Raw genomic sequence first — 22,930 nt, 5'->3', positions numbered from 1 at the left:
AAACCACCATGGTTAAGTGTTTATGCACAGTGAAGCAGGCTAGTTTTTAACCATAGTGTCAAAGGGTGTTAGACTTTATTTGGATTGTCCTCCCTAGACTATCTGCACATGCTCAGTTTATATACAAACTATCTGTTCAAACTCTGTTAACTACAATTTATCGTAAGGTTGGGGGGGTTGGGTTTGGTTAAGGTAATGTTCAGTCAATTAGAAAGACTGAAATTGACTTTCAACAAACTATCTGTTGGCAGACTGTCCAAATAAAGTGTTACCTGCCAAAGTTCTTAGACGGATACATTTCTTGGCAGAAAATATCTTCTCTCCATTGAAGAATGAAACAAAAACAAGGCCTAGGAACTTTGAAGCAGGAGAACAAAAATGGAATTGTTTTGGTAGGTTCAGGGTCAATTTTGTACACCGAGGCTTTAAAAAATTCTTTGTCTTACCCCTGTGAATATGCCCTCACCCCCACAAATCTGTGCACTTTTTCTTAGCCAGAAAAGAACACGCAGTTTCTCAGTAACTCCCACTTACGGACTCACAAAGAGGTACATTTTCCTTATATTTTTGTAACCATAGAAGGGAGAGCACTGGGTTTCTTTTCACAGTTCAAACAACTCGAGACCATTGTGAAACACAACAGTGTTTGAAATTGCTCATGCCCTGTGAATATGTTGTTAATAAAAGCACTACTGCAACTCCTCAACCTCACTTAGTCTCCATTTGTTTGCAGTTGTAGTTGTTGGAGATGTTAGTCAGTAATACTCTCAAAATTCCTGAAAAACTATTGTTGGTGAAAAAAACCGAATTTGATGGTCAGATGCGTATCTTCTTCTCTGGAACACACTGCACCTCCGCTCAGCAGGTGCGCTGATCTGGCACTTTGTTTCAATGAATATTCCATCATTTGGACCATTAACCAGGCATGGACTAATGAGACGTTTTGATGCATTACAAACACTGCAAGCACCTGCAGAGAGATGGTCTGATTACCAGACACCAAATATCTCCCAGCCCCCCTGCCCCAGCATGATCTGTACCCATTCGTTCATCTATTCTTGTCAAAAAATCTCCCTATATTCACTTTAAGGTTTAATCTACATTGATTGCACTCCAGCTCGTCTTAAATAAAAAGAGGAAAAGTCACATGGATTTCCAATTCTCTTTGAGTGATCCATTCATAACAGAAACATATTTCTTATTTTCGAACTGATACTCGTACTTTGTCCAACATTCGATACTCAGAACCCCATAGGTCATGACTGCCCCCTTCTGTAAAAATAGGAAATTGTTGGTGTATAGCTTATTTTATTTTATTGGACATCTATGAGCTCGCCTGTAATTTGATTGGTGTATTTATTCCCGCAGTCGTTCGTCTGTACATGGTTGGTATCTTATTGGCTTGTCTGCACACAAGTATGCGACGACTGGCTGAGGGCTAACGGAGCCGGTAACTGGGAGGTTCTTTGAGAACGTTTCAAGCTCTCTGTGCTAAAGATGGCGGTGGTAGAGGGACGGTTTTGGCTTGGGAATAAGTGTATTTTTTTCTGTTGAGACGAGGATAAAAATAGGAAAGGTGAGTGAATATATTGTGATATGCTTCACAACATTACGCAAAACCCGAGTTTTTTTTTAGACTAAGATGCAATTTTACTGTCAATTAAGGCGTGAGGCTGGAATTAAGCGGCCGGTTTTCATCAACGTTTGCTTGCTAGCTAACATGGACCAGTTACGCGGAACAATGACCCCTAGAAATGTACGATACATTAGCAAGTATAGCTAGAATAGTTGTCTTCTTAATCTGAATGTTGTGTGGACTGTAAGAAACAATCGATTTAGACCTGCCTGTTATCATTTTTTTTTTGTATGTTGCAATGGTCGCCAGCCACGTTAGCTTCTTGCTGTAAAAGACCGACTAAGTTGACTGAGGCCAGACATCTTGTCGGCTGGTCCGCAACATCTTTCATTACGACCAGAAGCCCTACCCGGTGCTATTTATTTTGCTTAACGTTGCCATTTCTTAGTTTCAGGTAAATAAGCTGGCCACCTGTTAAGTATTTTGCATGACCTATGGTAACGTTACTATACGCCGGCTCCCTTCTTAGGGTTACGCCGGGGCTCTAACTTAATGTCACAATGGTTGTATGAAGTAGTTATCGTTAATTGAAGCTGTAAGATGAAGGATGTCCCACTATAATGGTTTTGCAGATAAATTAATCGGTATTGTGTGTTATAGTGTATGGTCTGTATTTGGTTTTGCAAGTTCCTGCTGTCGGAACTGCAGATCAGGAAACATGAAGCATCATTTGGTGACTTGTTTTGGTTGCACAGTAACAAACACCCACGTATTAACTACGTTTACCTTCTTTCTCTTTTAGGGCATATGGAAGATTCTGGAATGGAGGATGGGCAGTCCATAGATGTGGTCAATTAAGCTGAATGCATTGTGATTTCCAATAATTGAGACAGTGATTGTAAAAAGCTGTCTACATTAATGAAAAGAACAATGTAGTCAGCTTAGCATATTCAACACTGTACATGACTAATGCAAAATTTGAGGCATCCTGGCAATGTCCTTCTGCATGTTTGTCTGTAAGGTCCTTTTAAAGTGTTTGAGAAAACTGTAGACAAAAGACCCCTGATAGATAACCTGTTCCGTTTAGCTTTTCATTAAAAGTTGTTAGGAGAGATGGATATTGATGAGATATTGCCTCCTCTCCCGCTGGAGCCCCCGGAGGATGATGTGTCAGGCAGCCACAAATGCATAGCACCTCCACCACCTCCCCTGCAAACGTCCAGTGACGCAGAGGAAATGGACGTTAGCTCAGGTGGTGATGGACCCACAAACACCCCGGCAGGGAACAGGGAGGCGCAGCTCCTCACCACTTTTACTACCAACCTGTCGGACGAGCCGGACACAGGCGGCTCGTGCCCTAGAACGGCTCGCCACGCTCCTCCAATCACCAAGTTCCTTCCCGACCTCAAGTTGCTCAGAGATGTCAAGGTTAGCGTTAGCTTCTCTGACAGCAGCAAAAGCAAAGACAGGAAGGTACTCTACACAGGAGTAGGACAGGAACGGGACTCTGAGCCAAGTGCAGAGGTTTTAAATGGTGTGTTGCATGACACTGTAGAGCAGATGGCTGGCCAGAGTTGTCCATGGATCAGTGGTAACGGTGCGCTCGACACAGGGGCAAATTGTGAGGAGTTGGAGGTCGACCTAGAGAACAAGGTTGAGTTTGCTGTCCTGGATGAGTTGGAGGATTTCAGCGAGAACTTCCTGGAGGCTGAAGACGGAGACCAAGGCGGGTTCAGATCAGACGTTATTGCACAACAGGAGCAAACTACCGAGGAGGACCTAACCTACTCGTATGAGGTACGGGCACAATAATAGAAAGTGTTAAATAGGTTGGAGGACTTCTGTATTGAAAACATTTGATATGTATTTTTATGTACTTAGAACTGGGTCTGTCAGTAGTATGAATTTGACATGCGTTGATTCAGCGCTCCATCATTGATTTACTTCAGTTCAGTGCTGCTGCAGTCTTCTGCACATTGTGTGAATCTACAGCAAAGACTGTTTTTATAGGTCTATAGTCTTCTTTGGCCCTTCATAACCATTTACTTCTCTATCTATATAGGAATTGCTACACACCTTAAAATACTGTTGCTGGTAATTTTATTAGCAGGTCTCCCTTAGTTTTATTCCCAGGGGGCAAACATACTAATGAAAATGTGCATTGGTACTGCATAAAAGCATCTGATATATATATATATATATATCTCTCTCTCTATCTATCTATCTATCTATCTCTCTATCTATCTCTCTATCTCTCTATCTATCTATCTCTCCTCATACTAGTTTTTCTGCTGTTGTTGACAGCTCAATCACTCAATCAGTGTTTGAAATAATATCTCTATGCCCTGTGCACGAGTCTGCACACCCAAAACGTTGGTCCTGCGTGGACAGTTTGTGCGGACTGTGCTGTTGACAAGATTTGCGTCACAAGCAGACCGTGTCAACAGGAGTAAACTTGCTGCCTTAGTCGTCTGTCTTTATGCCTTCAAGCTGTCCGGTTTAAGTTGTCATTGGAAAAAGCTTTGCTTTCTGGCAATGAAGGTAACCGCTTTGAAGTGAGTGAGGTGAGTGAATGTATGTATGTATGTATGGCAAAGGGCTATGAAAAGTAGAGTTTTTATCGTTTAATGAGCTATGGTATGGTTGCCATGTCTGCCGCCAATTCTGATTGAAATTATTTCTTAAACCTGTCAACGGCTGATCCAAAGCCAGCCAGGACTGGGTTGACGAACTAGGTGGGTCCAACACTAAAATGTGCTTTCCTTCAGGAGGACTTTGACAATGACGTAGATGCGTTGTTGGAAGAGGGTATGCCAGTGCCAAAAAAGATGCGGCTGGCAGAAGACAAGTATACAGGAGACAGTGATCACCCGTCAGATGGAGAGTCTGGGGTTCAACCAATGATGACCAAAATTAAGACTGTTCTTAAGAGTGAGTCAGGCTGCTATTTTACTTTTGTTATATAATGGTAGATCTAAAACTTTATGCAAGGCAGGCTACTGTTCCATAAACAAATATATATTTTCTGAGCACTTGACTCCTTGATTTATAGGATTTTTCATATTAAAGACCTGAATATGGTTTCTCAATGCAGGTCGTGGGCGCCCACCCACTGAGCCACTACCTGACGGCTGGATCATGACATTCCATAACTCTGGCATTCCAGTCTACCTTCACCGGGAAACCAGGGTTGTTACCTGGTCCAGACCTTACTTCCTCGGAACAGGGAGCATCAGGGTAATAAGAGGCTTGCTGAACTCTCTAGTACATGAACTCTCCAGTAGCATGACTCCATGTACACACTTGTCCGCACCTCGGACTGGGTAGTGTCTTGATGACCAGAGTTGATCCCTCCAGATAAAAAGTACAGTTTGAAACGATGAATTATGCAGACATACAATTTGATTTAACATATGTTTATTGAGGAACTCATGTTTGCGTTTTTTTGTTTCTCTTTTTAAACACATTGACCTTATTGTATTCCATTGTAAGAGTGAAGTCCACTCCACAGGTCATTAGGCATACAAGTTTATGCTCATTCTCTGCCCTCTGACAGAAACATGACCCTCCTACAAGTAGCATTCCCTGCTTGCACTATAAGAAATTGAAGGATGTAGAGGAAAAGGAGCTAAATGGTGAAGTGGTGGTTCCCAACTCCAATGGATCTCCCGTAAAGCCTGGAGAAGACGCGGATGCACCGGAGAGGGCCGATGAACCGGACTCTACAGCCCCGGAAGAGAGCACGGCGCCGGGGTCTGCGGAGTCCCAGCCTCAGGCGAAGGAGCCTCAGGCCTGCGAAGGGTTCCAGGGGGCTCTGGGCCAAGTCAGAGCCAAGGTGGAGGTGTGCAAGGATGAGTCTATTGGTAAGGAGGAAACTGGTTTAGGGTATGTCTCATGAGTGGCTTCGTGTTCCTATATGGTCTGTGTCACTGAAGCTAAATTGGTAGGGTGAGGTTCAATGACACGGGTTCCCTGTGCTTTGAGTAAACCCATTAAAAGTGATGACTTTGGCTGTGTAGTGTAGTTCCTATATGTCCCTAAGTGAGAACTCATCGTTAACCTATTTGTTTATGGGCATCTTTTTATGTTTTCCAGACTATACATTAGGAATTTGGGCCTGCTCATATTCCTTTCTACTTGAACTACACTAACTCTCGGTTGTTTCCTCATAGAAATCGAGGAGTTCCGCGGCTATCTGGAGAAGCGCTTTGATTTTGAGCAGGTGACCGTGAAGAAGTTCCGCACATGGGCCGAGCGCAGGCAGTTCAACAGAGACATGAAGCGGAAACAGGCAGAGTCGGAGAGACCCATCCTGCCAGCCAATCAGAAGCTCATCACCCTCTCTTTGCAGGATGCACCAACCAAGAAAGGTACCTAGTCAGGGGTCAACAGTATAACGGTGCATAATGAAGGCTTTCTGTTTTTTTTTTTTTTTTTTTTTCACTATTAATTTCATGTCCAATTATTGCAGAGTTTGTGATCAACCCAAATGGGAAATCGGAGGTTTGCATTCTGCATGAATATATGCAACGCGTACTCAAGGTTCGACCTGTTTACAACTTTTTTGAATGTGGTAAGTCATTGACTCATTGTAAATGGTTTCATGTGAGAATCCTGTGATCTCTTATAGCAATGTTTCGGGGAAAGATATTAACTATCACAAATATCAATATACAAGTTGTATTAATAGAATGGATTAAGTGAATGATTGAAAGATAACTGTGATGTTCTCTTATAAGCCTATTCTGTGGTATTGAACACACAGTGTTACTTGTGTGGTAACGTATTCCTCTTGATGGTTTTGCAGAGAACCCAAGTGAGCCCTTTGGAGCCTCTGTAATCATAGATGGAGTTACATATGGCACAGGGACCGCAAGTAGTAAAAAACTGGCCAAGAATAAAGCTGGTACTTTGGTTTTGTATTTTCAGTCTAACAACTTGATGCTCTCTCTCTCTCTCTCTCTCTTTTATATATATATATATATATATATATTATAAATAATTACACACACACACACTTTACATTATAGTTTCCTCATAATGGTTCTGTGAGTACTGTTTGTGACAGTTGGTTGGATTTTATTGTCTTCCCCAAGCTCGAGCTACACTGGAGATCCTCATACCTGACTTCGTGAAGCAGACATCTGAGGAGAAGCCCTCTGAAGGAGATGAACTGGAGGTACTGGCATCCTTTTCTTTGTCCATTCTGCCAGTCTGTAGCTAGCTCTGCAGTCTTTAGTGAAGATCAGATTTAAAAATCCAGTTCCAGTATAATGTAGTCAAACACTACACTTTGCATGTCTTCTACACTAATATCTTTGTTGTATATTTTCTTTGACAGTATTTTAATCATATCAGTATTGAAGACTCGAGGGTGTATGAGCTTACCAACAAAGCAGGCTTACTTTCACCTTATCAAATTCTTCATGAGTGCCTTAAGAGGTAGGTCTTGTTTTAAATATTTCCATATATTGTTGAATTAATGAAAGGATAAAATGTTGTGTGGAAAGCCTCACATTTGACCAAATCCCATGATTTGTTGCACATTCCCAAATAAATTGAGGAAGCGGCATTCGTATATCCTATTATTAATGACCAGCTAGTACCAACATCGGATCATCGTTGTAGCAGCTGACTTTGTATAAGCTGTTAGATATAACAAGTAATTGCATGAACTGTCAACCAGTATGTTAACTGAGAACTTTTACATATTTATTTTGTAATAAAAAAAGACCCTGCTATTCCCCCTTTATTGTGGTACTATTTGCAGGATACAGACCTCACAGTATTACATTATGATACAGCAATCTAACTATACATTGTGTCTCCTAGAAATCATGGTATGGGTGACACAAGCATCAAGTTTGAGGTGATCCCTGGGAAAAACCAGAAGAGTGAATATGTCATGACTTGTGGGAAGCACACGGTCCGTGGGTGGTGTAAGTGAGACCTCTATGCAAAGCTTAATCCAGCAGCCTCCTGGGTTTTTGTAAACTGTATTCATCGGGGAAGGCACCTCTGTTTGTCAAAGCATGGGAGTATTAAAAACATTTGAATACATTCTTTTTCTTTTCTCCACTGAAGGCAAGAACAAGAGAGTTGGCAAGCAGCTGGCCTCTCAGAAGATCTTGCAGATGCTCCACCCCCATGTGAAGAACTGGGGATCACTGCTACGCATGTATGGCAGAGAGAGCAATAAGATGGTAAAAAAGGTATGAGCTGCTAGGGGAACAAAGTTTGGGGGGGGGGGGGGCTCTAATAGGTCAAAGGCATGGCTCTGTCAGGATGGGTAATGATTTGTTGCTTTCTGTGGTTGCTTGGGTATTTATCTTTTGTCTTTACATACTTACAGGAGAATTCAGACAAAAGTGTAATTGAACTTCAGCAGTATGCCAAAAAGAACAAGCCAAACCTGCATATTCTGAACAAACTTCAAGACGAGATGAGGAAATTGGCTAAGCTGAGGGTATGTTTGACCTTTAGACTACTACCCTGCATGCTACTCTGATTTGGTAGCATTGATTGGTTGCCACACTCTTGTTTATACATATTGCCTTGGACATGGAGGATTGATAGTCCATAGCTATGGATTTAATTTAAACCACAAGAGTCTAGCACAGGCAGCTTAAATGTCATTTTAAATGTTTTATTTTCTCTACAGGAAGAGACCAGGAAGAAGCCAAAAATGACCATAATGGAGTCTGCCCAGCCAGGTAGCGAGCCCCTGTGCACAGTTGATGTATAAAGTTCCACACAGACCAACTAGCACTGTCCACTGTCCACGGTACCCGATTGTCCAGAAGAAAGACCACGAGTCTAGACGCGATTACTGAATTATGCATCGTCATTTAGTGTACAATGGCAATATATATATTTTACAATTATGGAGGTCATTTCATTGAACAAAGCACGCGATTCGTTCACCTGCCACCTTAGCCAAGGGCGCAAACTGCAGTCAGAATGAAATTCATGCACTAGGATAAGGCGTCGAACATCGTGTACCTCCGAATGCATTCTCTGTACAGCACTTAAGCATCTTCAGATGAACCACAACTTTTTTTGTTTTGTTTGTTTTTTCCCCTCCCAGTTCTGCTGACAAGCATATAAGATACTATCTGCCACTATTATTTTCTGCTGTTACAAAAGCATAAACAAAATCAGGAACTCCATATATTTTCAAAAAGTTTTGTGTTAAGGTTTACTAAGGTGTCCAACGTTGGGGTAGGATGCTGCCTAATCATTTCAGAAGCACGATAGACAAGTACAAGTTTGGCATTCGTGTGTCTCAGTAGGAAACCAAACTTCGATCACAATCTGCTGTTTGCTGTTAGGACTGCCATTTGATTTCATCCTTCTTTCTTTCTTTCTTTGACGAATGGATTTCATTTAGTGTTTCTTCAGCTCTTATAGTTAAGCTTCGGTGGTATGCAATAGAATCAAGCTCCGGTATTGTTGTGAAGTTAATGTGGTAGCATTGTGTATACAGTGATGCTGGTGGTGTGTAGGATCATGACTGATCAAGATTACATGGCAGGTTGTTTGTTTACTTTGCATGTTTTTTTCTTTTCTTTTTTTTGCATCTGAAATCAGTTTGAACCCTGCCCACAATCTGCAGTGCAACTGAGTGGTAGTTCATTTATTTGCGCTTATGGCCAGAGTATGTTTAAATGCCTTTTTTTCCTCCTTGTTTTTGTGGAAATGTAAGATGAAACATATCAAAAGACAGCCGATTGTGCTGATCTGACAAGCTATAATTCTTGCATTCTACTGGCACTGCAGAGAACACAAAGCACCAGAGCTTTAAAGTAGTGTAGTGGTGTTTGTGGTTGTGAAGATTTGTAGGTCGAAGGCGTTTCTGTCCCCAGCCCCGCTTCCGTTTTTATATAGCCTTTAATTCCAAACCGCTGCAAAGACTACTTCAAACAAGGACGCTGAGTACGAAGAACATCAGTATTTACCCATCTTACATGAACGTCAGATAGAGGGACAATTAGATGCTGGTGTTTGTTGCCTTAGTCTCTAATTCTCTTATGTCCAACACGAGGGAAGTACAAGACCCTTTTACTTGAGTCTTTGCTGATGGTGAAGCTACCTAGAGTCTAACAGCAGTGCAATGAAATGGGAGTTATTCATTTTGATTTGATTATTTGGGGAAAGGAAGGGTGAATTCCCTTAGCATGAGCTTGGTTTTTAGAGCCGTTTTAACAGATTGTTGTGTCCACAGGCCTGTTTAAGTATGTGTACGTTGCAATCATTGTAGCGAGTTTATTGTGTTCAGAACAGGTTTTCCCACATAATGACATGAATTTTTAAATTGGTGAACTCCATTACAAAAGGCAATTGAGCAAAACGGCTAGGTACTCTATACCTCGTGCAAAAATGCGATCATGACATACAAGGTGTGAACCAAAGCTTTTAATAGTCTTATGCATTTTTATAGAGTAATGTGGGTTGCTGTATAAAACATACAATAGATATATTTACTGGAAAGGAGGGATAAAAGTTGCAATAACTGCTGGAACAAAAAAAACTATATAAACCGTGTGAAGCATTTTAGTTTAGCTGGCTTTTCCTGAATGTTGCATTTGTTTTTGAAATTTCACCGTTGTACATGAGCTACAAGGCTGCTGTAATAAAGAGTAGAACGCTTATAAGAATGTGCGTGTCTTCACCCCAGTTTGTTCTGAGTTTACTGCCTGTCCAAACTGTCTTGCCAAGTGTGTTGGTGTGAAGAATATATTCTTTTTTTTTTTATATACTTGTTACCATGGAAGGTCTAATATTAAGTTGTTTAATAGGGACATTGCTGCCTAGGAAGAAAAAAAGATTTCTTGTCAATGTGACTTATGATCGATGACTTACAGTGACTTGTTTATGCAAATAAAGGTGTCTTGACTAGTGCTCTATGTCTTATCATTGTTGTGTGAAACCATTAGCAGCCATAGGGGTAAGCTAGTCCATTTTATTATGTTACAAATTATACATGTACGTAATACATTGTACTGCAAGGCCATAATGTAAATTGTGCCAGTCAAACATTTACCCAATCACCAACACCATACAAATGTTGTCTAACACAAGCATTGTAAGACATGTGCTCATTCTTTACCCTCATCATGAAAGTTGTTGGACATTGACAGAAAAAAAAGAAACAAATCAGAATAGAGTGCACCTAAGACGTTTGAGGTTTGGCTTCAGTGCGTTGCTCCTGCTCTTTATTGCCTGTTGAGCTGTAGTCCACCCTCTCGAAGAGCAGGATGGTCTCACAGTGAGGGGTCTGGGGAAACAGGTCCACAGACATCGAGCGCACCGGACGGAATGGCGCTCCTCGCACACGGTTGGAGGGTGCTCTGCAGAGGCTGAAAAACGGCTAATTACACCCTGATTTCGACTACTTCACATGGCATAATCAGGACGTGGAAATTCAAACATTTGGGGAAAATTACAAATAATAAAGGGATTACCCATAGCCGTGACCAGATGTCACAGTTTCAGACTGGTCACACCATCTCAGTGAGGTTACTTACTCAATGAAGTTGTTCATGGCTGCTTTGGCATTGCACGCAACGTAAACCAGCCTCTTCAGGTGCTCTGCTCTTCTTATGGCCAGGATTACCTTAGGGTCTGGCAATGTACGAACAATAAATTGCCAAAGTTAATTTAAAGGACCAGTAAAGAGTGTCAAAAACTAACAAGCTGACTACATAATAGGCATACAAAAACCTTCCAACCACCAACAACAGCACCACTGGGACTAAATAGTTAGCAAGCATACTAAATTGATGTTTTTTGGCAATATAATTGCTATCATTATAGTCGCTGTCATGCTGTGAAAAATGTTCATGGGGTGGTCGGACCTGAACCACAGAACTACATAGTGCTTAGCCTGGGGGGCTAGCGAGAAATGTGTGTTTATTTGTCCCTTACATGACCATATGCCACAAAATTAGATTTGAACATGTCAAAACTAGTAATCTATAAAAACATACCTCAAAAAAGTGGCCAATTGTTGCATGCTGTAACTTTAATGTGTATGGTAAGAAAAGGCAATGAGTAAACACTTTTCGAAGTAACTAAGGTTATAGTCAATAACATACGTAGTCCTGCTCTTGGAGGGTCAACGATAGCAGTGACATTTGGAGATATAACTGCATTGAGCACAGTGGGGAAAACATCTTCAGCTTTTCCACAGTGGAACTCCACATTACTCAATCCTAGAACACATACAAAAGGATAAACCCATAATGAGACCATGGGAAGTGGCCTAAAATGGGGTATAGAAAGTAAACATTTAAGAACAACATAAAGCATGTGTGCGTATCAAGGAAGACTTGCCATTCAACTCAGCATTGACTTTGGCATCTTCCACAGCTTCCCGGCACAGCTCAATCCCAATTACTTTCTTTACTCTCTGTGATGGCAAGAACATTAAATGACAATATTTCCACAACCGTGACAAAGGAGCAACAATCACAGACAATTCAATCCTCAGCAAAATGGTGACGGGCCAGCATACACAGAGCACATCAGTGAGAAGACAAGCAGTTTGTACCTTTGCCAGAGAGATGCCGATGGTGCCAGTCCCACAGCAGACGTCCAGCACAGTGCTGTCCTGGGTCAGTTGTGCCCATTCCCCCACGGCAGAGTACAACACCTCTGCAGCTGGTGTGTTGATCTACCAAGAAGGATGCCCACAAACATCTCACAACCAATTCTGACAGAAAGACATGAGGCTGGTGTCCATCTATGACTACCCATTAACACCCCCCACCCAATACACCTTGACACACTATCAAACAAAGTCCAGATTTACCTGGAAAAATGAGTGTGGCGAGATGCGGAACTTCAGGCCTAAAAGCTCCTCGTAAATCCACTTATCTCCAGTGACATGCTCACAGGGCATGTCATCAGAGTTAGACGATGTCCTGCAGTGAGACATCATAATGAGTCGACATAGACCAAAATATGAGGCCAGAAAAAGAAAAAAATACCCTCTTGGGAATTTCACCTACCTTTGTCCATGTCTGACAACATATAATGATGTGACACCACTGTCTTTCCCCTCTCCTTCAGTGAAATACATTTCCATTGACTTTTTTAGAGAACCGATCTCTTCTTCTGACAATTTCTGAAAAGAATAGCAACAGACACATGAAATAACACTGCTAAAACATTTGTCAAGAAAATGTTAGAGAGTTATTGTTCAGGTTGTTGAAGTCAAGGCCATTGAATTTTGTTCTCTAGAAGAATCTTGCATTGCTGGATTATTTACAGTTAATTTGTATTCTGTGGGTCAAATTAAGTAAATAGTATTTTGGTTCATGGTGATTTGTACCATCTGTTGAATCAAACAGAAATGTAATTTTTCAACTGCCTTAAAATTTTCTTTTAACTTTCACCATATGGCAACAGAAGTGAGTACACCCCTGTGCAAAATCATTTAAATGTCAAATGATTCAAAATTGTATCACATGACAGTAATTGCATTAGGGTATTAGCTCTTATGGCAAATTAAAAACTATCAGTTTAGATTTACTATATTAAAAATATAGGCCCCACAGTAGGAACTCAAAAGTTAGTACACCTTTCATTACGGAGATTAAAATCTTTTATTTTTTCAATACTTAATTACGTAAATAGTAAATGGACTGCATTTATATAGGGCTTTTCTACTCATAGAGCACTCAAAGCGCTTTACAGATTAATGCCTCAGACATCTACCCATTCATACACCGAGGGCGGAGGCTACTATCCAAGGTGCCAACCTGCACACCGGGAGCGGTTATAATATACAAATAATCAACTAAAATCAGGGTGGTCCAAATGCTAAGGAATAAAAGTAGGTTTTGAGCCTGGACTTGAAGAAGTCAATAGAGGGGGCTGATCTTATAGAGAGGGGGATGCTGTTCCACAGTCTAGGGGCTGCAACAGCAAAAGCGCGGTCACCCCTGGATTTAAGTTTAGATTGGGGGTCTGCCAGGAGCCCTAAGTTAGACGACCTGAGGGGCCTGGTAGTAGAATAAGAGGTTAAGAGGTCTGTGATATAAGATGGAGCCTGCCCACTAAGGGCTTTAAAAACGAACAGGAGCACCTTAAAATCAACCCTGAACCGCACTGGAAGCCAGTGGAGAGAGGCCAGGATGGGGCTAATATGGTCTCTTTTCCGGGTACCAGTCAGGAGCCTTGCAGCAGCGTTTACATGTGTTATATGTGTTCACTGTGGTAGTTCTGGCCAGGTTCACGCCAAACATGCTGGACCCCATCTTAGTCTGACCAAAGAATGATACCCCAATATTAATCTGGCTTCTTTTCATGTTATTTAAATTAAGTTTAATCTTGCAGCTTTCATTTTAGGAGGACAGATTAGTTGATTTGTTTCAATTATCACAGGTGTATTCATTTATAATGCATTGAGTTTCAATGTAATCTTTCCAAAGTATTTGTTTTGATTGTTTATAAGAGGAAATACTCTACTTGCAGCTATTTAGAGGGAATACAATTTTAAATCATTTGACATGCAAGTGTTATTCCACAGGGGTGTACTCACTTCTGTAGTATCTTCTACACATCTTCACTTCTGTATGTCTCGAATATGTACACACGTAACCATTTGATTACATGCATGCCATTTCTCTAATGTACCTGGGGGTTGAAGAACACCATGGCCATGACCTGATTAGTCCTCGTTGTCCGCACTGTTAGCTGCCTCCAGTAGCCCTCATAGGTCTCGGGACAGTAGACAGAGTATGCCGTGGTCCTGTCCAGGGGTACATAATAAACATTTAAGTAAGATAGATTTGTAAATGCAAGAATGTGTCCCCCCCCCCCATGTCACCCGTCAATCTGTACATCTTCTTTATTTTAAATAGACAATAGGGTATTACATTTGCACAGACTATTATAATGTATTTCAATCCCCCCCCCATGTTACCTGATGTAATCCTGGACAACTTGGACCACTTTTTTAGTCTCTGCTGGAACGTGAATGGTGTCACCAGGTCCCACCACCGCACACGAGCCACCTTTGTACTTCCCAAGGCGAAAGCCCACAGTCTTGTCCTGACCATCTGCACCCATTCCAATCAGAAACTCACACTTGTTCCTATATTCAGTCTGCAATTGACACAAGATCACATCAAATTATTAACATAACCAATTGGCAGGGGAGCTGTCAGTCTCTCTGTGGTGACACTCATGACTGTACCTGTATTGGGGAAGGCCGGATCTTCTCTAGGGGACAACACATGCCATTGTGCTTCTCTTTCTGGATAAACAGCCAGGGCAACATAGCCTTATTGTTGTTGCCTATTTCTCTGAAAAGAAGCAAGTTAATGAGAGCAGTTGAGAGTTAAGTTTTTGGTAGATGAAGATAAATATTCTAAGTTTAAACCGCAGAGAAGACTTGATTTGCTGACTAAGCAACTCCTACAATAGGAAAAGGATCCAAGTGTAAATAAAAACATACATAGAAAGTGGATTATGAGCACTACCTGGTTAACCTTTGCAGAATCCCCACTGCCTCTTGCTCTTTCGTATTCAACTGTTGGTCATAGGGCACGTTCCATAAGGGGGTGACCACATTAGCGAGCTGTGTGCTCAGAGGCTCTGCACTCTCTTGTCGGTCTTGGTCCTTCTCCTTGCGCTTAGAGGGGGGCTCTTCGCCATCATCGACCCTGCCCTGCTTTCTCTTTAGGATGGGGTCTACTTTGGGCTTGGCCAGCCGCACACTTAGAACCCGGCCCTTCCACTGTACACCATGAACCACCTTCATCGCCTTGTCTCTCTCCTCCAGGTTCTTGAAAGTGACAAAAGCAAAGGTCTGTTTCCCAAACAGTTTGATTTTATGTGGGTTCAGACCATGCTTAGTGAGGAACTTCTTCAAATCATTGAAGCCAATAAACTTGGGTATGTTCTGAATCTCCACTTTGAAGATTTCAGAGGTGAAAAGATCCTCCTTAATATATCGATATGCATTGGAGTCGGGGTCCACAGTAACAGCACTATCATCCCCTAATGGATCTTTGCCTTTTCCATCTTGGTCAGTGACTTCTTGCGTGTCTTTGTCATTCAGTGAAGTGACAGGTAGGGTTGTGTCTGTAACGTCCGTCATCTTCTTCGGGCTATAGAGGGGAGACAATTAACATAATGTGATTTACAACATCGCAGGCATAAAAACTTTCAAAATCCGATATAAATTTGGGCAATCGTAAAACACATATCAAGCACGTATTAAATCATAGTCAGCTAGTAAGTTGCTCAACATAACTGGCGTGACCTAACTGTATGAGCCATCAATTGACAAATAACTTACTGGGTAACAGTGACGTTAACACACATAAGTTAAAATAAATCTTCAAATTACGCAACTCAGGTGAACCATTAAAAAACAGAAATAATAAATGAAAGATTTGATTTGATTTACCTTTGTGTAAAAGACAATGCCACAAGAACCTATTAAACTGAAGAAATACTTGCAGGGTCCAGAAAACTGCAACGCTACCTAGTGCGCAGCCATGTTTCAAGACCACGTGTTTAAACATGGGGGTTATGGGAAATGCACTACAACTGTCCTTTATCTTACATTCACCAGAACTGGTCCTTCATCTGTAACAACCCTATGGTGACATGTCGGTTGAGAATTGCATTTCATTTCGTACATCAATAACAGCCTTACAATCATCAATAAATGACATTTCGAAAATTATTATATGACATAAAAATGCGACTTAAAACACAAATCCAGCCTTCACACAGGCTGACATGGTTCCGCAATCAGCAAATCAGTAGGTACTGGTCCACGGAATTCATGGAATGACGGGTGCATGGTACATTTCGCTTTGATTTATCTGAGGGTAAGGATTTTCTGAAATATATCGGATTTAAACTATTATGATGTAAGTACATAATGATGCAGGGAAAGTAAACTTCCAAATAACTTCCAAGTTCATTTCACACGATTTCCTGTTCATCAGAAAAGAAGGCGGGCTCTTGACTTCCTTTCTGTCGCGCGCGAAATCAGGTCGGTGCAGGAAGCCTGGAAAAGTGCACGACTTTCTAAATCATCAATTGTCGCAATCTGAAAACATCTACATTAAAATGGCAGATCCGAAGGTGACTATAGGTTATTTACTCTTTCGTTGGTGTATAGAAATAATTTGTACAAACATTTGATTGTATGTTTGCATTTTCGGTTGGCTTAAAAGAAGTTCATTGTGGGCTGTGGCTATTGATGTTAGCTTTAAAAGCCGGTAGCTAGCTAATGTTAATTGTGCGTCATGTTCAGTTACATATTGAGATTATTGCTAATTAGCTATGTTTTAACATCAGTGTGTTGACGGCACTGAATTTGCATTCACTGCGAGTCTACTGTCTAAAAGCAAACATCTATTGAAAGATCCGTTTGCCGCCCTATTGTAGGAGCCAACATCTCACGCTAACTTGCTAGTCGGCAAGAGTTAGCTAGGTTAGCTAGTTCAATCGCAGTTATGATGCATGTAAAGGAAGCACAGTATCAGTTTCCTGTATTTACCTAGATTCATCATGATTGATGGAGTTGACATTTTGTAACTCATAGGGCTTCACGTATCTTAATCAATAACATTAGCTCTTCTACTCACCAGGTACATTGACAAATGCTTGGCTGGACTTGCCGTTGACGCTAGTCGCAACTAGTCAGTTATCTACATACATGTCTGAAGAAAAAAACTTAAACTTGCTAACAGCTGTATCCTCACAGAAGTTAAACGACCTGGGAGAGACTGTTCCAAAGAAAATTGTTTTACTAGCCCTAGATACGTATGTATTGTCAGCTGGGTAACGTTAGCTAAAGTTACACCCCAAATCTTATATAGCTAGCCAGTCGCTAGCTGTAGCATTGGAGGCTAACATTAGCTAGCGTGCTAGATAAACTAGCGTTTTACCACAACCGTTAGATGGGCTAGCAAGGCAGATAGAAAGGGTGCTAGTAGGGGAGATAGTAGACATATTTACTGAGTTTGTTTAGGTAACTAAGTGTATCTAGACTGCTGACTTTGTCATCTGTTCCTCAGTCATGCAAGTTGAGTGAAATGGCTTGCCAGATAATACGGCCCAGTCCTAAATTACTACTGTGACGATAACTTTGTTGAATTTTTCTATATGGGTTTATCCGGGTATTAAATTGTTGTAGCGTGACGTTCACTTGCTAGCTAGATTGTTCATGCCACAGGTTCTAGCCGGAGGATTTGTCCGGTTTTCTATCAAGTTAGCCTTGAGCTGAGTTAGCTAGCCACCGTTAGCCATGAAGTTAGAAAGCATGAAGGCACATGCCAAGCCTATCTTTTTTGTATTTACTTTGCGCCAGACAGGACATATTTGTACAAGTTTACACATATCTTCAAAGCCTGTCTTGCACTTGTTCCTAACTGTTAACTTAACCGTGTTCTGGTCTTCCGTCAAACGAATAATAGTTCGCTATATAAAATAAGTGTGGAGGAAAGGTATTTGGCTGATCATTCGTTTACCCAACAGGAATAGTTTAACAGTGGGCTTACCACTGGTCAATCAGAACTCACTTGATTTTTAACATAAGTGCATGCCTCAGCAGCCGTGGAAATAAGTTTGGTTGTCGCAGCAAATCGCTAACAAAAGGAAGCCCCTAAAGCTTGATCTCCCAAATCCCCCGTCTTTCAACGTGTTGTTCACCAGTGGTGTCGTACCTCGCAGTAGAAAACCGATCATTGCGGGGCGATTCTTTAGTTATGGGTGGAGTATTTAAAATGGTGTATCTTAATGGTGAGTGTTAATAACTTAAAGCATTTGCTTGTCTTCTGCCATATTGTGCTGAATGTTGATGTTTGCAAACATTTTCTGTGATGTTGACAGGACACACCAGAGGAGCATGAAACTACATCTACAGAAAATGTAGATGACACAAACCATGACCCCCATTTTGAGCCCATTGTGTCATTACCAGTACAAGATGTGAAGACACTTGAGGAAGATGAGGAGGAGATTTTTAAAATGCAAGTTGACTCCACTGGACTTTTTGGAATTATTGGCCATTTTGCATCACATCCTCTGATTAACTTATTGTAAAAAAAAACTTCTCTCTTTACTCTAATCAGGCGAGCAAAGCTCTACCGTTTTGCTAGTGAAAATGAACCACCAGAATGGAAGGAGCGTGGTACAGGTGATGTGAAACTCTTGCGACACAAAGATAAGGGTTCCGTTCGTCTACTGATGAGGAGAGACCGCACTCTCAAGATCTGTGCCAACCACAACGGTATGTGTGTCTTGCTGTAGTTATTCAATATATTTAAGTAGGATGCTAACAACCAAATCTTGTCTAATAGTTTGCTATTTGCACACTGGCCTTAGACTGTTCTCCAAAGTAGTACTCTGTGTTTATGTATATTATTTTTGTAAAAAGAGTTGATGTGAGGACACTAAACAGATGTCAGATGAAAGTTGATACACAGGTTATGTCAGTGTGAGTCTAAAACAAAAAAGTTGCTTGATTTTGCCTTCAAGTGCTGTGCAGAAAATGAGTGTATTTGTCATTCTTTACTTACATTTATATTTTTCTTATTGATGTGATCGGCAGACTCACTCTGTTCCATGCTGCCCCATTCCGGCATGGAACTTTTAGTGTCTGCTACATTAACATGCAGAATGTAACACGCTAGCTTGCTATTTATGGGCCAAGTGCTGGTATATTCTGCTACATCTCAAAAGTGTTTTGTGCATCATTAAGAGTGTACCTACACACCATATGTATTAGGTGTGTATACCTAGAATTCTGTGTCATATCTTTGTTACACTATACAAAAATCAAACGGAATATTGACTGACTAAAGACATTCAAATTGAACTGAAACTATTGCATTACACCGCTGAGATATACTATTTATCTAACTTGGGAGTCCAGCGATGTTTTACTTACTACTTTATTTATTGATAGTTCAGACCCAATGACCTGAAAAAGTATGGACAGTAGGTGCTAGCATGGTGTGATGCACTTGCGTTATGACGAAATTAAGCCAAAATTGGTTGGCTGTGTTTGCAAGATTGCAGTCTGCACATTTAGTGCTTTTTTGCAGCCAGTGCATATGTAGTTAACAGAAAATTGGTCCCGGTCCAGGCGCTGACCCTATTTGGTTAAATTGATGCTATTTTTTTGTGTGCCTTCCAGCGGTTTCACTTTTGATGTGAGCATATACTAGGGGTGGGAATCTCTTGGCACCTCACGATTCGATTCGATTCCGATTCAGAGGTCAACGATTCGATTCTAAACCGATTCTCGATTCTAAGCCGATTATCGATTATCAATTCTAAACCGATAAAACGATTATCGATGCATCTCGATTTTTAAAACATTTGAGTCTCAAATCACTTCCTACTTTGTGTTTGATAATTAAAGAAAATCAACAGATCAATTTTTTTATTAGAGAAAAAGTGTGTCCTTGTCACAATTATGACTTTCTATGAACAATGCAATAATTGATGCAGCTTGCATTTCAACACAAAATGAATGTGTAAAAAAAAAAAAAAAAAATTTTTTTTTTTTTTTTTTTATTAAAAAATCGATTATGAACTTTTCTGAATCGAGACAGAATCGTTCTAGAGAGAATCGAAAAATCGATTTTTTTCCCCCACCCCTAGCATATACGGTCTATGCTTTTTAGTCATTGGTCAGACACATTCGGTGCTTTTTGTTGTATGTTGTCAGGGCACATGGCAAGTGTTTGTTATTAAGTATCAGCTGCTCCTGTGTAATTTGCTGTGGTGTAAATGGAAGTGTGTTGCTTTGAAAGGAGGTCATTTGTTTTTAACACCATTTGTTTCATCTGTTGATTGTGATAATCTGTTCCTTTACAGTTATGCCCTTGATGGAGTTGAAACCCAATGCTGGCAGCGACAGGGCCTGGGTGTGGAACACACATGCTGACTTTGCAGATGAGGAACCCAAACCAGAACTTCTGGCACTAAGATTCCTAAATGCGGAAAGTACGTTTTCCTAACATTAGATCACCTCATGCTGTGGTGGCTCAGGTTATGAACCACTGGGGGGGTGAACATCTGACATGAAACCTCAAAGTTGACCTTACTGTGTTCTGCGTATATTGAGATGATTAATGCAAAAACTGTTTTGTGGTGATTATTTTGTTTGTGCTTGGTTTGTACGCTTTTGTTCACTTATGTGTGCTTGTACTTAAGTGCGTTGGTTTGTCTCATGTATGAGTCAACAAAAGTGTTTTATTGACTGTCCATGATTATAGATTTGGCTGGTTTTGTCTTCATTATTATTATTTTTATATATAATAACCTCCTCTCTCTCTCCCCCCCCAGATGCCCAAAAGTTCAAGGCAAAGTTTGATGAGTGCAAAGAAGAAGTTAGAAAATTCCTAGAAGATGAAGAACTATCTGGTAAGACATTTTTCTTATTGATGTGATCTGCAGACTCACTCTGTTCCATGCTGCCCCATTCCGGCATGGAACTTTTAGTGTCTGCTACATTAACATGCAGAATGTAACACGCTAGCTTGCTATTTATGGGCCAAGTGCTGGTATGTTCTGCTACATCTCAAAAGTGTTTTGTACATCATTAAGAGTGTACCTACACACCATATGTATTAGGTGTGTATATCTAGAATTCTGTGTTATATCTTTGTTACACTATACAAAAATCAAATGGAATATTAACTGACTAAAGACATTCAAATTGAACTGAAACTATTGCATTACACCGCTGAGAAACTATTTATCTAACTTGGGAGTCCAGCGATGTTTTACTTCATTTGTTTACGTGTGTGTTTTTTTTATGGCTTTTATAACAGCTGGCGACAAGGATGGTGCAGATAAAGTGGCAGACAAACTGGAGGAACTCTCAGTAAAAGAGAACAAAGATGACACCAAGACATCAGGTGGGCAGAAGGTGGAGGAAGTGAAGGCTGAGGAAGTGAAAGCTGAGGAAGAGAAGAAATGAAATCTGGACGGCGGCTTCACTCAGATCTTCAACTTGTCATTTTCCCCCTTTTTTCTACAATAGACTCTGAAACTGAATTTGGACTCTTGCTATTTGGTTTGACTTTTTGTTTTTGTTTATTTTATTTGTTTGCCTTTTGAGATCACAAGACCTTCGTGCCACTCTTCAACAAATGTGTCCATTCCTAACTCAAGATGTTTAGTACTTATCTTGCCCTCTTCACCTGCCCTGGTTTCTTAATGGTGAAAATAAAGTTGTTACATTCTTGCCATCTGTAACTCAAAGTATCGACAAGACATGCTGTGAAATGAGGCTTGTGGTATTGATCGATTCCCACATTGGGTAATGTTTCTTTTTCTTTTTTCTTTTTTTATAAACATTCTAAAGTAGCTGTGAGTGCTGTTAAGATTGGGTGTAAGCAGTGTGGGTGGATTCTAGGTAGACCATTGAGCTTTCTCAAATTTGGATGCAGGATATTATACAGGGAATATAGCAGTCCCAAGAGGTTTTCTTGAATTCGGGGGGTGGTCATTTTTTCTCTGCCTAGGGATGGAAGACTTTAGAACAAAAGTACAGTTTTGCCCTCAAATCGCATCAGTGGATCTTGGGCTGACAACACCCAAAATGTTTTTGCTTTTGCCTTTCTATGAGGGGCAGAAGTTTTATTTAATAACGGTTTGTGTAAGTTTTGATGACCAATGCAGTCTCAAACTTGAGTTGAAATGCATTTTGGGGCAGAGGGCACATAGACACAATTCTGTTGGCACTCCAGATCTTAGATTGTTTTGGCATTCCAGTTGCATCTGTAAATAAGTGTACATGGATAAAAGACTTACTTTTGATCTGTGCTTTTATGGTTCCTCACCATTTTAAACAACCAATGAAGATGTCCGGTCTCTTTCCATTCCGTTTGGTGGAGGGGGAAAATAAATGACACTATTTTGAAAATCATAATTCAGACCTTTTGAACTAAAACTTGGATCATGTCCCAAAAAGTTCTTTTGGGATTATATAGTCAGTACAGTTGAGGCTGGTCTTATTTCTTGCTCAAGTCATTATTTGAATAGCGTTTCCCATGCTATTATTTACTCAATCGTTTGCCTAATGATAGTACTTTTGGTAACGACTGTATAATGTATTCTCCATGGCATTTTGATTGAAGTCTCACTTTTTATGGCCGTAATATCTGACATGATATGTACGAAAGAGTGGTGAATGAACAGAATTAAAGAATGATGCAGCATCTATGTGACTTCCTCGAGAACTTGCTTCTTTGGACAGACAAGTTTAGCTTTTCTCTGAAGGGAGGGTTTCAATGTCCTAAGTTATAGGCAACAGTCATAATGATGGGAGAAATGTATTTCAGGGGACTGTTTAACACAACACGT

General features: G+C 40.7%; 3 protein-coding genes and 2 non-coding genes across 5 annotated transcripts; 4 read left to right on the top strand and 1 right to left on the bottom strand.

Moving 5' to 3' along the window:
• The first annotated feature begins 1,406 nt into the window (after positions 1-1,406).
• dgcr8 (DGCR8 microprocessor complex subunit) lies at positions 1,407-10,477 on the top strand. The gene is made up of 14 exons (XM_012815908.3): positions 1,407-1,576; positions 2,379-3,373; positions 4,345-4,507; positions 4,671-4,813; positions 5,133-5,439; positions 5,749-5,946; positions 6,048-6,149; positions 6,384-6,482; positions 6,673-6,755; positions 6,918-7,018; positions 7,409-7,515; positions 7,661-7,788; positions 7,929-8,042; positions 8,238-10,477. Exons 2-14 carry the CDS (start codon positions 2,690-2,692, stop codon positions 8,319-8,321), a joined length of 2,313 nt encoding a protein of 770 aa, XP_012671362.1. The 5' UTR covers positions 1,407-1,576; positions 2,379-2,689; the 3' UTR covers positions 8,322-10,477.
• Positions 10,478-10,522: 45 nt separating this feature from the next.
• trmt2a (tRNA methyltransferase 2 homolog A) lies at positions 10,523-16,284 on the bottom strand. Its single transcript, XM_031570389.2, has 12 exons — positions 15,999-16,284; positions 15,067-15,696; positions 14,781-14,889; positions 14,508-14,689; positions 14,219-14,333; positions 12,589-12,704; positions 12,390-12,501; positions 12,129-12,251; positions 11,912-11,987; positions 11,674-11,790; positions 11,104-11,200; positions 10,523-10,935 (listed from the first exon to the last, which is right to left on the bottom strand). The coding sequence occupies exons 2-12, from the start codon at positions 15,684-15,686 to the stop codon at positions 10,749-10,751; spliced, it is 1,854 nt and encodes a 617-aa protein (XP_031426249.1). The 5' UTR covers positions 15,687-15,696; positions 15,999-16,284; the 3' UTR covers positions 10,523-10,748.
• Positions 16,285-16,410: 126 nt separating this feature from the next.
• On the top strand, positions 16,411-22,794 carry ranbp1 (RAN binding protein 1). The gene is made up of 7 exons (XM_031570392.2): positions 16,411-16,428; positions 16,549-16,687; positions 18,440-18,579; positions 18,682-18,839; positions 20,435-20,563; positions 20,906-20,983; positions 21,394-22,794. Exons 2-7 carry the CDS (start codon positions 16,673-16,675, stop codon positions 21,540-21,542), a joined length of 669 nt encoding a protein of 222 aa, XP_031426252.1. The 5' UTR covers positions 16,411-16,428; positions 16,549-16,672; the 3' UTR covers positions 21,543-22,794.
• LOC116221229 lies at positions 19,157-19,287 on the top strand. Its single transcript, XR_004164074.1, has one exon. It is a non-coding gene; the product is annotated as a small nucleolar RNA SNORA77 (small nucleolar RNA).
• On the top strand, positions 21,013-21,143 carry LOC116221230. Its single transcript, XR_004164075.1, has one exon. It is a non-coding gene; the product is annotated as a small nucleolar RNA SNORA77 (small nucleolar RNA).
• Positions 22,795-22,930: the final 136 nt, after the last annotated feature.

This window comes from Clupea harengus, chromosome 7, assembly GCF_900700415.2.
Source record: "Clupea harengus chromosome 7, Ch_v2.0.2, whole genome shotgun sequence".
Lineage (NCBI taxonomy): Eukaryota > Metazoa > Chordata > Actinopteri > Clupeiformes > Clupeidae > Clupea > Clupea harengus.
This window is presented reverse-complemented; position numbering and strand designations above follow the sequence as displayed.